The sequence below is a fragment of the Protomyctophum bolini genome (genome assembly GCF_963924005.1).
Source record: "Protomyctophum bolini genome assembly, chromosome: 15".
In the NCBI taxonomy this organism is placed as follows: domain Eukaryota; kingdom Metazoa; phylum Chordata; class Actinopteri; order Myctophiformes; family Myctophidae; genus Protomyctophum; species Protomyctophum bolini.
In genome coordinates, this window is record NC_137876.1 from 8,300,899 (window position 1) to 8,315,342 (window position 14,444).

General features: G+C 39.5%; 1 protein-coding gene across 2 annotated transcripts in view; it reads left to right on the forward strand.

Annotated features, from left to right (window-relative positions):
• The first annotated feature begins 936 nt into the window (after positions 1-936).
• Positions 937-14,444, forward strand: part of ltk (leukocyte receptor tyrosine kinase) — an 88,335-nt gene continuing 74,827 nt past the window's right edge. For both annotated transcript variants that reach the window (XM_080784687.1, XM_080784688.1), the window contains exon 1: positions 937-1,202. In XM_080784687.1, the coding sequence (XP_080640813.1) occupies positions 1,148-1,202 (55 nt within the window). In that variant the 5' untranslated portion in view covers positions 937-1,147. The remainder of the gene's footprint in view (positions 1,203-14,444) is intronic.

The window sequence follows — 14,444 nt, forward strand, 5'->3', positions numbered from 1 at the left end:
TTCTATTCTGGGCATTATGTCATTTATGACATATGCCCAGATGCCCAATAGGGACGGTCGATGCAACACCTTTTACAGAAGGCTACAGTAGGCTGACTCTGTTTTTCTCATCATTAGTGTGAGGCTGGTACGGTATAGCTGCTTTGATCTCAGCTCATCAAAGGAAGGAAAGCATCGGCTAAGAACACATGGCATGCACATGGATGTTGAAGATGTTTTGGGGCTATTGTTTTGTTGTTTTTTTCTAAATGTTTGGGGTTGGGACATTTGGCAACTGCTCCAATGGGATCAACTTTGTAGATCATATCACACTCAACTAATATTGCACTTGTTTAACACATTATGGTAGAGCAGTCAGCAGGCCGTTTGATTCAGTTATTAGTGTAGATTTTCGTCTTACACAAAATTCCCATTGACAATGAATGGAGAAGTTGTGTCTGAGCAAAGCGGCTATTTTCGTCCTGCACAAACATTAAATTCCCATTGACAATTTGAATGGAGAATTTCACGTCGAGCATATCGGATAACCATTTACATCAATTCAGTTGTTCATAAGATGATGTATGATGTATATAGCGCCCCTCACTTCGCATTGGTGTGATTTTGTTTATAATTTGGTCTTTTTCTTTTCTTTACACAAGTAGCTAGCTTTGTGTAGGTAAGGCTTGTGTTGTTTGTGTTGTGTAGAACTTGTACAGGGAGGGGCAGAGAAATACCATAGCGAACATGTTGGACAAAAAAATATATATTCCTAAAGTGAGGTTATAATCTATGAGAGAAAATGAATGTCTTTAGGACCAAGTGCCTGCATGTAGCCGAGAGAGAGAGCTCTCTGGGGGCCGAGAGAGAGAGAGAGAGAGAGAGAGAGGGGGGAGAGAGGGGAGGGAGAGAGAAAGAGAGGAGAGAGACAGAGTTTTGTAGTCAGTTGTCCTGAGGTTGCAGCATCAGCATCAGCGGAATGCGTTACAGCAGCAGTGTGTTTGAGTGCGCAAGTGAAAGATTAAGTAGCTTACATCGACGGGAGACGCGTGTGGGACTGTTGGCTGTTCATTCGTCTGTACTTCTCTACTGAACATAATTCATGAAGACGTAAAGGTGGCAAAAATATTCACGGACACTTCTGGTCAGGATTCTTCCGAAAGGAGCCATGGATAATGTAAAAAGGCACAAAAGTATTAATTTCGCGACCATCTTTTTATTATGTAAGTAGCAATTATTTAATTCACATTATTCTATTTACGACTTGTGAATTTTTTTTGCTTCATTTCCCCCAAGAGACCAAATGTTCAACTTCACTAAAAAAAAGTTTTGTCTTAATTTCACACCCCCGCCCCCTATTTTCCATTGAAGTATTCTAAATCAATTTACTCGGAATGCTGAACGACCGTGTTCTCCAATTAAGTAATTAACAGCCAGCCGTGCAGTTTCAGTGCATAGAAAATGGTGCGACTGATGGTGCCACACAGCAAATTCATTTGAACCCATATCCCGCATTAACTTATAGCCTAGACTGAATACTTTTGCTTGCTTTAATTAAGACATACTGTATAGACAGAGGAAAATAGGCCTTTTTGATTGCTCAGTGCATCTCCATAAAATAAAACGAATGATAAGACTTGGAATTTAAACAGAATATTAACCAAACATGTCATATGATTTAAATAAAATAGCTCAATAATGAGAGAAAATACAAGCATATTCAGAAAGTCCTTGTAATTCTAAACTGTAATGATTTAGAATTTAGTCTATCTACCTCCCATTATTGGCACATGGAATGTTTAGTTGGCTAGCTGACCATGAAAAGAATTGCATGCCAGAATTCTGTATGTGCTTCAAAGTCCCATGAGAGGGGAAATGTAATTTTAACAAATTCTTAATGGCACTTATTAATCCACTTTGTACCACAAGCTGTTATACACTACAGTATACTGTTGCTTTTGTTTTTCTATTAGTTCCATAATATGTATTCTTGGATGAAGAAAAAAGGAAATTTCTGGTATGTCATATAAATGGATATGGAGCATGCTCTTTAGCTTAATTTACGCTATGCATGATGCATTGGGTATAGGGGCTACTTTATTAAACCACAGAGACATTGAACATCTGTACATGGAAATGATGATGATGAAGAACTCCCTCATGGATTCATCACCATAATCTAGTATCATTCTGACTGCTCTCAGGCTTTAAGTATTCATATGGTATGCATTACTTCATCTCAGGCAGGACATTTGGGATTCAAAGCATGCACGGATGGATTCCCTAAATGTGTTTAAATTCCATGCTTCTGTTTCGGAGCAATATTGTTGACAGCACAGCAGCCTTCCTTCTGGTGGCACATGTTTGCAATTCTAGTGCAAATAAATCAAAGAAAGGCAATGCTTTTGTCCAGGCTATTGTGAAAATAAATAGTTCTGTTAAAAAATATATCAACTTTACTGATGCACTACAGTAGTAGTAGTAGAATTTTCTCTTCTTGCACACATTTGTAGCTGGTTGCTCCCTCTAGTGGTTCATTTTTTCATCCTGTATGTACATTTTCAGAAACGGGTTCATTATAAGTCTCCTAGTAATTTTGACCTGCTGGCTATAAGTGCACTGCAATTCAATGCAAGTGTAATACAATTCATACTGTATTTATTAAATCAATCAATCAATCAAACTTTATTTATATAGCACATTTAAAAACAATTAACCGTAGTTGACCAAAAGTTCAAAAGTCACATTTGAAGCCTGGCGATGTTTTTTCAGTGCTGTAAACAAACATTAAAAGTCCACAGACTTGGCTGCCATATGACATCATTTCAAAAGCCAGATTAGCGCCCCTCAAAAACAAACAAAACAAAAGGAAAACAAAGCAAAAAGGCGAGCAAGAGCTATGACTATAAGCATGTACATTAAACTGTACAAACACAGTTGGCTGTGTTCGGGAGAGGTGATTGTTGTCATTACATGTATTATGTTCTGGGGCAGTGCCCATCACTGGGAAATGTTTAACCTGGAGGAGTAGGATGGAGGCTCGATCTGCATCCTTCCAGTGTGGGCTCCTCACTGGCAGGTGATCCAGTAGGGATATTAATAACAATAACAACTAAATTAAACATTGTTTTAATGTGAATTATCATTGTGTGTAACAGTATGCAGTTCCTCCCTTAAGCCTGATTTATACTTCATCATATAGGTGTCGCATGCCAATATTATCGCAGAATCGTGTGTGTGTGTGTGTGTGTGTGTGTGTGTGTGTGTGTGTGTGTGTGTGTGTGTGTGTGTGTGTGTGTGTGTGTGTGTGTGTGTGTGTGTGTGTGTGTGTGTGTGTGTGTGCGCGCGCTTTTAGTATGATTGAATTGTTGTAAGATGTTGCCAGGCCCAAATACAGACTCTAAACCTGCTTATTAAATGACCGAGCTGTGCACTCAAGATGTACAGTAAAGAGGTCAATATGGGCAACATTCCAAGGCATCCTGATAGCCAAGTTGTTAGGCACAACATAGCACATGAGTGCAAAATACCCTTTATCAGTAAGTCTCCAGTTCGATTCCTGGCTGGTCGAACAATTTGCTGTGTGTCATTGTTCTATTCTTGGCACTATCAAAAAAGGCTTAAATATTTGCTCTTCAAATGAAAGAAAAAAACAACAAATATAACATACTACAAAAAAATCAGACCCGTCTGAGTGGTGCTGTACTGTACTCGTGCTGTAATACTGTACTGTACAAGCCTTCCTCCCTGGTCTGTGTGTGTGTGTGTGTGTGTGTGTGTGTGTGTGTGTGTGTTAGTCTGCGCAACGCTATAACGCTATTTCCGTGCTCAGACGGACAGACCCAGAGACAGACACAGCCAGCCAGCCAGGGACACACATTGCTGTGCATTGGAGTGGCTGCACCACTCAAAAAAGATCTTAAACGTAAATGGCTCATTCATAGTACACACCATGGCTCATTTACAAAACAAGAAAATACTTATTTTTTATTGTTCTACTATGTAATGAGCCAGTCATTTACTTATTTTGTATTTTTTCTGGCCTTCCTACATCTTTGCTTCACCAGTCTTAGAAAGGCACAGCCCTCCGCCATTTCTGCTCAAGGCTTTGATTAGATTTGCTTTGATTTGTTCAACTTCTTTGGCTCACCCCTTTTAGCACCTCACAGTGTTTCTACAGTATCTGCGTGAAAAGGGGTGCCTGACTACATCAACAGTTTTTGAACGTACCATAACAGCATTCAGTATACACAGTCATGTAATACTGGACTAAAGCTAATTCAGAGCATCAGTTCATCAGGTCAGAGATTATATTTCATTTGGTGTGGACCTTGGAGGTGATGCAGGGAATGAGGGAAATATATCTGGATAAACACATGCAGCTCCATCCAATGTTTATACATTCTGTTAAACTTGTAGCAGTGATTTAGACCAATTTAATTCTGCTGGCTGTATTTAGGCATCGGAGTCACTCCGGGATCAAACGGCGGCTGCTACCGTGAACTGCTTAAATGTTTTTCTTGGAAGTGAACCAAGTTCTTGAATGTAGTTTGAACCCTCATTTCAAACAGAAGAGGTTGGTTGAAGGGGGTAAGTAGATTAGTCCTGGGTCCTGACCTCAAATGCAACACGCAATTCAGAATGGCTATTATGCACCTGTTTACAGTAGTGTACCCAAGACGGCAAGTACAGTAGCAGCTAAAAGTGTTTGTCTTGTTCATATAACATGACAGCAAATTACTTTGCATGGGGTGCAAACCTCTGACTTCTATACGGTTTTCAATGCTGCGTGTGAGGTCTCACTATCAGTATTATGTATACAGTAAAATCCTCAGTGATTCGAGCTTGCGGATCTGCTACTTTTGACTGTTTTGTGTGACACTGTAGTATGATCAAGTGTGGCATTAATTTACGAAAAATACGGAGATGAACGGTTTTCTGCCCGACAGCAACGATATAGTATAGATTTTGTGATAGTGCTACAGTATTTCCATATGCACTTATGGCCATAAATCCGTCCCATCTGTCGCTGTTGTTCTCCTCTTGTTTGTGATTCAGCACAGATGCTGGACTTTGTACTGAGGTGACGTCCTCGGGTGTGTACTGTAGGTGGTAGAATGTTCCGCCCCAAGTCGATGATCAGAGAGACGTTGCAGATCAAAGCTCTGCGGCCCTGCAGCTTGACTGACAGATGATCATGCTGTGGCATGCATATATCTGACCCGTCAACTTCTGAGACCAGTCCAACATGGTTTAAAGTGGATTTATTACTTTCAGCTCTTGATCTCGTATGCGTGAAGGCATGAGGTTGTGTTAAAAATGAGAAATGAGGAGCTGACGGTTTCATCAAGCTACAGTATCATCCAATTCCATGACAGAACGTCTTTTACACACAGACATAAAGCTGTGCATGTACTCACAGTATAATGGAGAGCACCGCATTTGACAGTGATCCATATAGTATCCATTCAAAGCTAAATAGTCCCCTCGCCCAGGGCTTGATTTGTTCTCTCCCTCAAACATAATGTAATGTATTCCAGGTAATGTATAGCACACTTACACCATATGAAACGAGACAGATTTGAGGTTGTGTACAACCAATCAACTCCTTTTACCATGTGTGTGGCATTTTCTCCTGCTTTGATGCAATAGAACAGCACTACTGGCAACACAAGACAGGCTTGTAAGTTAAATCCCTTAAGACACCTTTTTCCCCCAATGGCAGCTAAAAGTACACAGATGGGGTATCAATCTACACAGTAATGTTTTTTTTTAATTGGAATTCTCATCTCAATGCGTAATTAGTCATTTAAAGTGATCAAACCCCCCCAAAACAAACATTCTGTAGAATGAAGGTCATCGCAAGATTGCAGCAACATAACATCGTACCACAGATGGTGCCAGTGGATCGATATTTCATAGCTGTTTTCATTAGGTCAAATGGAACGATGTATCACAGTGTAGACTACTTTCAGTTACTGTAAAGGACATATCATGAAAGAAAACTCATTTCCTGAGTTTTACGGGCAGGAAATAAAAACAGAATAACAGGCAGCGCTCTATGGACTATGGATTCCATGCATGCGCTCATTGATTCGTTCTCCTCACCTTTGTATCCTAGCCTCCTAGGGCCCTCCAAATGTCAAGGATGCGTGGGAAGGCTTCTCTAGGGCTGACATCTGCAGAATAATCACACATGAGATGGGTCGCTAGAAACACGTCACCAGCTAAAACCATTGTTTTCCTATGGCTTCTTTCTTGTGGCAAAAGGTGCAGAGTTGTGCCGCTCCTTCCTGTTTTGATTGATGACGGTATAATCTACCGTATCTACAGTATAGTATGACTAGTGGGACAATGGCATGACAGTTTAACATTAGACTCAATACTCAACCTCTACTTGAAACTTGCATGATATATACATACGTACTGCAGTCATACAGTGCATACACAGAAACATTATCCTGTGTGGAAGCCTGTGTAATCAGGACAGCCTTGTGGCAGGCTGGTTCAGCGCAAAAGGAAGGGGTTATACAAAGGAAACAAGGTGGAAACTGTTCAGAAATTAAAGTTAAAACATTTGAGCTGTATATGTAGATTCCAACAGCCATGGTTGTCAACTCCAAGCTTTTTAAGGAGGCTCAGTTTTGGGCTTGCATAGTTCATATTGTATGAGATGATGATCAGCCTACAGTATGCTGTTCAGTGCTGTGCATTCCTAGTGTAGCCTCAGGATATTACCTTGTACCAGGTTTAGAGTTACTAAACCTGGTGATGCAAGCCTGTCAGAAAGCTCTTGGCGGTCTTGTTGTAGAATGTGGCATCATGTGAGGACCCTCTATGTGAGCAGAAGATAGTCATATAATTAAAAGCTCCACACTTACCAAATAATGCTAGTGGAAACAGGAGGTGGACCGCGGCGCCTCAATGACCGTGACATGCCAAGATGATATCTTGGCATATCAACCTGGTGATCACATGCTCATCCTTTTTAGTTACAGTCTTCTTCAAAGACGAACTGTAGCAGCTGAATGTGAGCATTGTGTTGAACTCAGATGGATTTGGATGTTGTGAACCCGCCTATACTATAATTCAATCGGCTATCTAATGCACTCTTTAAATAGCACAGAAATACTGCGCTGGGGAACTGCACTATAGACTTTAGACCAGATCAAAGCTGCTCTATCACTTTGCACTTTCTGACCTTTCTAAGATAGCAATGCACCAGCAATGCAGCTGTCTACACTCGTTGTAAGACCAACACGCCATACAGAACAGATGGGCACAAGTTAATTTGGCACTTACACAATGAGGCCGATATGCATGAAAAAAAAAAAAAAACGCATCAGTTGTAAACCAGAAATTACAATTACACTGCACTTTGCACAAATCTGTGCTGGATGCAAGAGCTATCTGTCATCTAATTGATGCTTTGCTTTACCTGTTGCTATTGGTAATGCCTGATAGAATAGAATCATAGTTGGCTGCTGAGTTGCAAATATGCCTTATGTTACTGTATAACAATGGAAACCTGAATTTACCCATGGTGGTGGGGGGGGGGGGGGGGGGTAGCTCTGGTCCATAGCCCTAATGCCCTATACCTTTGCTGCCGTTGCATTCAGGCTCTGCCACTCTTTGCTTCTAGCCCTCACATGAAATGCAGACTATAGCCTCTCAACTGTAGTGTAAATATAAAAAACGTTTTACCTACTCACCAATACAAAGGCGGTTAGTGTAATTAGAAAGCCTATACTTTCCTTAGTTTTGGTGAGTAGGTAATTTCTTTTTTATATTTACGCTACAGACAAGAGGCTGGTCTGTAGTTCTATAGCTCTAATGAAGGCATTAGAGCTATGGACCAGAGGGGTCAATAGAGGTTCATCTTAAGTACAAAGAAAATCCTGGCTTAATTGGTGCAACACTGTTCATAACCCTCTGTGACTCTTGGACTTAAACTGCACTTCTATCAAATAAGTCACACAGCACATAATAAAGTATGTGCTGCATTAACCAAGTAACTCTTTGTTAATCCTCAAATGTATGAAATGGAATTTATAGTTTCATACAATTTAACGAGTTAGTAGAAGAGACTGTAGCTGCATGATGCTTGAACGCGGATGGTTAAAGACTTTGAGGTTACATAGCCAATCTCAAATCAGTCCACAGCACACAAAGGGTATATAATTTTTGAGCTATGACATGTAGGCCAAAGCACAGCTGGTACAGTTTAGCAATAGCCAACTGGTATCGTTTATGTCCACCATATTAACCCATTCTGACCGGGCACCCATTTTGGTGTTAGCATCATGTTATGCTTTAGCTATTGAAAAATAGCAGATCTACAAGCTCGTAGCGCGCCACCGAGTGGCGCGCTACGAGCTTGTAGGTCTGCTATTTTTGAAAAAATCGAAGAACGACTGACATTTTTAGAATCTGATCTCAGGTCAGAATGGGTTAATCAGACCAGTGTGTGTCCAGTGGAAACCTCGTATGAATCTGATCTCAGGTCAGAATGGGCTAATCGCATGCCCTTGAGCAAGACACTGCATGCCATTGCCTGAGTCAACACTGTAGCTAACCATACTCCGTCCTATTATATTCATATATACTGTATAAGACACTGTTCTGGGATAGGGCCTACAGCAGGAGTCCACACAATGACAAATCAGATTGACATATTATACAGTAAATTAATTAAGTAATTCATCTCAATCATCACTCTTAAGTCCTTAGTCAATATAACCCCTCACTGTAGTGTATGCTAAAGGTAATTTATTATGTGTGGTACATTGCACTTAGTCACCTTAGCCTTAGGTTAATATTGCCTTTTGATATGACCGATAGGACAGAAACGATGAAAACAGACAAAAAAAAAGCTGTAGGTCCACCTTTTTTTCAAAAGCAAAAACCAAGGGACAGGGGCGATCGAGGGCTTGCTTACGGTATCTAATTTCAGCCGAGCTGCAACCAATTAAATTATAAATTGAGTTATGGGACTTAATTCTTTTGGAAATGCCAAAAGCCTGATTCAGTGCACATGAATGGGCCTTCAGAAGGGTGTCAGGGGGGGAGATGGACCGTTTTATGGCCACAACAACCAGCCACATATTTGGTCTCAGACATGCCTGGCTGTAGGCTGGTCCTCACGAGAAGCACGGTATAACAGATGCTCTGTCACGAATGAAGCAATGAACATCTTCCCCTACTCTACCTCGACATCGAGACCTGGGAAGAGCTCCCTGCCTCTTAATACCTCCATATCCTTGGCTGAGTACACCTCAAAGGAGATAGTCGATTTGTACAATAGATCACTCGTTGACTGTTTGTAGCTCTCACCTTGTGGATCAGAAGAGATGATAAATCCTACGTCAGCTCCTCACTTGGAGTAATATACATTTAGATGGACAACAGGGTCTGTGTCCACTAGACAGGCCTTATTTATTGAGTGATGGTTGACAGTCTGACCATTGTTTTTGATGGAGCATGAAAAATACATAGTAGTAGAACGCTACAGTACTGAACTATATGTCAGCCAGAGAATAATAGTCTTCTTCATGCATTTGTATATCTTGACGTTTTACAGGTCCCCGTGTTGCCCCTTAAATTAACATTATGGTCATTATGGCTTGATAACAAAGGAAGAATGGTGTCAAGTAAGAAAAAGACACATTTTAAATAGCTACATTTTGTTTTCCAGTTGACTTAGTTTGGAGTTTTCCTCAGTGTTGTGTTATTTATGATCCTAAAGTGGTTTAATATCCTAGTGTTATCCTAGTGCTCTGAATATAAACAAGCAGGGTCTGATACAGATGGTAATGACTTTCTGGCACCTCTCTGGTGTCAATTGGGTGTGACAATGTATGGCCACTACCATATCTTGGCTCGCTGGTCAATATCCAGCCGCGTTATACAAATCTTTGACAAACAAATAACACCCCAGGGGGTTTGGACATTAATTCTTTGATGAATTGAGTACAAAGAACCCCACCAATGGAAACATAGGGTAGGCTTTCTTGGGTTTAAAATCTTAAAATCTTTGTTACAATTACCTTGTAACAAACTGTACTTTTCTGTGCAACCGATCGATCATTCAGGAACTTTTACATTTTGGTTTGTCTTGAGTGACTGCACTGCTCCTCCTTAAATTGCAATGGAACTAGGGCCGGGACTTTAACACGTTAATCGAGATTAATTAACTACAGAAAAATGTATCGCGATTAACTACAGATAAATTAATCGCACCTTTTTGTTTCCCCCATAATAGAGTGGTTTTTATTTGTTTTCTCATGCCCAGCCATGTGAAGCACATTTGAGTATTCATATACACACTGAAGACACTTTATATAGGCACTTGCTGACTATATATGCCTATATATCACTGTTGGGATAAAACGCATTTTTCTATGGAGTTGTGTGCACTGGAAATAATAAAAAGTCCCCCCATTCTGTGTTGCCTATATAGAACTGGAGGTCTGAAAAAAACTGTAACATTATGAAGTACATTTTTGTGATGTCACTGAGATGTACTTCATAATGTTACTGATCTTTTTTCAGACCTCCAGTTCTAGGCAACACAGAATGGGGGGACTTTCTTATTATATCCACACAACAACTCTAAGGTATATTAAAGGAGAATTCCATGCTAGAATGCTTTCTTATGTTTCTTACCTTTCTTTGTAGTTGTTACGTCCCCACCAAAGAGGTCCAGGTGTTTTTTTGTGCAAAAACTCCTTATTGGCTATTTTCCCTACCATAAGCCCTCAATGAATTGCATTGCATTGAATGGGGCTATGGGGTGTTATGCTATATATATATATATATTATTTCCATCGAAAGAAGTAGTAAAGTGTGCCGCTTGGGATATTATTTACATTATGAAGAGAGGATATATACAAAGAAATTATATATATATATATTTTTTTATAACTTTATTTATAAGATTTTCAATTTTTGTAGACAAACAACCCCACATATACCCCACCCTCCCCGGTTCCATCACAAAGCAAAACAACAACAACACACAAAAAAAACCTAAAGGGTATTAAAGGATATAAATAATAAATGAAGTAAATACAATAAAATAAAATTTGCCTTTTACTAGATTAAGGGGCTACACAGTGAACCAAATTACATGTAGGAAAAACACTTAGGACACATCATCAAAGGACAGTGAGTCGGAGGACAGTGAAAGGGTGAATTCAAGGAAAGGGGACCAAGCCTTTACAAATTTCTGGCGAGATTTGAACCTGTTGTATCTGAGCTTCTCCAATGGTATAAAGGATAAAACATCCTTGACCCAAAAGAAATTATAATTTTGAGCGATGGAAATAAGCAAATTAGCACAACACCCCATAGCCCCATTCAATTCCCATTCAATTCAATGCAATTCATTTAGGGCTTATGGTAGGGGAAATAGCCAATAAGGAGCTTTTGCACAAAATAACACCTGGACCTCTTTGATGGGGACGTAACAACTACAAAGAAAGGTAAGAAAGCCTTTTAGTATGGAATTCTCCTTTAATGACAGTAAAATGTTGAAAATGAGTGGAATCCCGTATTCACTGGGATACCAAAAACATTTGAAAAAAAGGTTTCTCACTGTTCTCGGGTTAAATATTGATATGCGATTAAAATGCGATACAAAGCCTCTGAATAATTAGATTTTTTTTTAATCGAGTCCCAGCTCTAAATCGAACAATTGTGCGTTTGATTGATCTTCCTCCAATTTGTGTCCAACTGTCCATCCTTAAAATACATCATTTTTGAAAGCCCATTAGTGCCAAACAGTTTCAGTTCAGGTTGAGTCGAAGGAAAATTAAAATAAAGATGTTATGTGACATAAATTGCAGTTTCTTATGCTTACATTTATTTCTTCTAGGCTGGTGTTTTGTGGTTTTTAAGGTATTAGTTGGCTTCTTAATCTTTGATTTTCTATGTATTCGTTGCATTTGAACTTGATCCCGTCTGCCTGCTTGTGTGATTCTGTATATGAATGGAGTCGTTCCAATCAATCAAATTACTTGTTAAGACAGAAAGCCCTAGTATCTAGCAATGTTACATTTGTTTCAACTGAAATAGGCATTATTAACTGGAACAGTCCTTGGCTCAATGATTGATTGAAAAAGAAGAAAGGTTTCCTTTCAAATCCCCATCCTCTCCTCTCTGACCCTTATGCTGCCCACGGTGCTGAATGGTGCATGTCAGAGCGAAGGTCAATTAGCCCTTTGCTAAATCCGAACCCCAAAAAGCAATTGTCCACTGCCAATGATGAATCCAAATAGTTTAGCAACTGTTGCTATGGTTATGGCAATAATACTAATGACCGTAGTCTTACCGTGCAACATGAAAACTCCTGTCAGGTGGTTCGCTGAAAGTTGATTCCTCCCTCTCATATTTCTATAGTTTATTTAAATAATGTCATGCAAATTGTCCAGTGCATAGCCTACTGCAAGCCTGGTTGACTAGACTGAGAAGACATTTTTATGCTCTTGCTACTGAAATGATTGATTATTTATATTTTAACATGCATGATGCATCTCTATGGGGGAGGACAGCTTGCCCTGTCTCCTCTCCTCGCTGCTAACGTGCCTATTGGACGGGACAGGTTTGTTAGGGACTTGGCGAAGGGCTAATGTGAGGGAGTTCCAGGGGGCCCTTCCAAATGGACCCTTATGGGTCTGTAACTCTGACCCGTTAGGGTCCATTTGGTTCAATTTGTACACTCTCAGAGTTAAATTAACATTGATTTTACAATATAAATTGGGGTCTTAGAGATAGAAATGCCATTAAATGGGGGTCTGTAGACTAATATGCATGTCAAACTGGGGGCCCTTGACATTAAACGAGTTGAGAATCATTGCTAGAGCCGTAAAAAATCTTCTCTTATGGGGGTCCCTGGTAGCCTGGCTCCAGCCCTGATCTCTACCATTCACCACCGAGTGGCGTGCTACGAGCTTGTAGGTCTGCTATTTTTGAAAAATCGTGAAAATATTTATTTCAGAAAACTGGAGGATTTAGAGGATTTTATTTTTATTTTGAGGTCAGGCCTAAATGGGTTAAAATAGAAATGTATTACATGTCTAACAACACTCGATGGTCGATGGTTAAGTAGTTATTTGAAAGTAATAGCCTACTGTACACATTGTATACATTGCTGTAATTGAAGCCAAAGCAAAACCCAGCTTTCCTTGAATTATTACCAGTAATTTACGAAGGGTGTACGCAACCATAATGAGTTCCAAAATGTTTTGCAATTTTATCTGTCCTAACATTTCTTTTTTTGTAATTGTGGTGGTGGAGTCGTGCAGGTATGCTGAAGGACCAGTACTGTGGTTACCAATACAATTGTGAAAACATAAACAACACAGTGTTGAAATGTGACTAACACTTGGGTTCCACTTGGTCATATTTGCACACTCTCTCTGAGTTAAATGAACACTGAGGCTTTTACTGTGTGTGGCTGTAGCAGTGTGTGGCCTTGGGACCTAATTTAAGGCGGGTGTTATATTGTTTTAGTGGTAATCTGTGTCTTTTGGACAGACCTGTGAGACCTTAATGAGAACAGATGTGTGTTTGTGCATGTTGTGAGCTGTGGTGTGAGAAAGAACCTCCTCAGCATAACATTTGTTCCAGGTTACATGTTTTAAAAGTGTGTAGTGAATATGATTGATGTGTTGTTAAATGTCAGCCTTTTCCCTTAAATAATATAATAGATATTTTGCCACTAGTGTTCTTTTGAATCTTCAGAAAACAAAAATGACAAAAGACGGAAACAAATTGTGGAATGCTATGCTTCCAAATTAACACTGAACGATGTGAAGTGAACGTTATATAAATTAATATACATTTGATTGTTTTCTTTGTGCTGAAGTTACACCACCAATCAGACGTGTGTGAATAATGATCAAAAAGTCATGACGGACAAGATAAGAACACTTGTTGGCGTCAACATTTTTGTGTGCCATTTGTAGATTCAATTTGTACATTGTTGTTTCAGTGGTATTGGTGTTTTATCTCCAACGATATTGCTTGTTAGTTTACCTACAGATGTTTTTGATAAACAACCTGGTTACACATAAATTGCGTAACCGCAATTTTCTACACCCTCTGGGAGAGAGATTATCGAGCTTCAAGCTGCATTTTTTTCCTGTGTCTAACCTAGATACCAGACTTTGAAAACCTCTGAAGCAGGCACGGTAACACAGTGCTCCCTGACGAATCTGCATTTACAGTACCAATCATTCCTTACTGATCCCAATAACAGTCCAGAAATAGTTTATAGCTTAATCTATTGCAGACAGAATTTAGAGCAAGATAAGAAACTTGATACATTTTTGTTGCAAGATTAGAACTTGGTATCCTAGTTTTCTGTGACGTCGGTTGCTTTCGTCAGCAGCTAGTGTTGAAAACAATAATAATTATTATATTATAGAAAATGACTGACAATATGAATTCATGATGAAGTACAT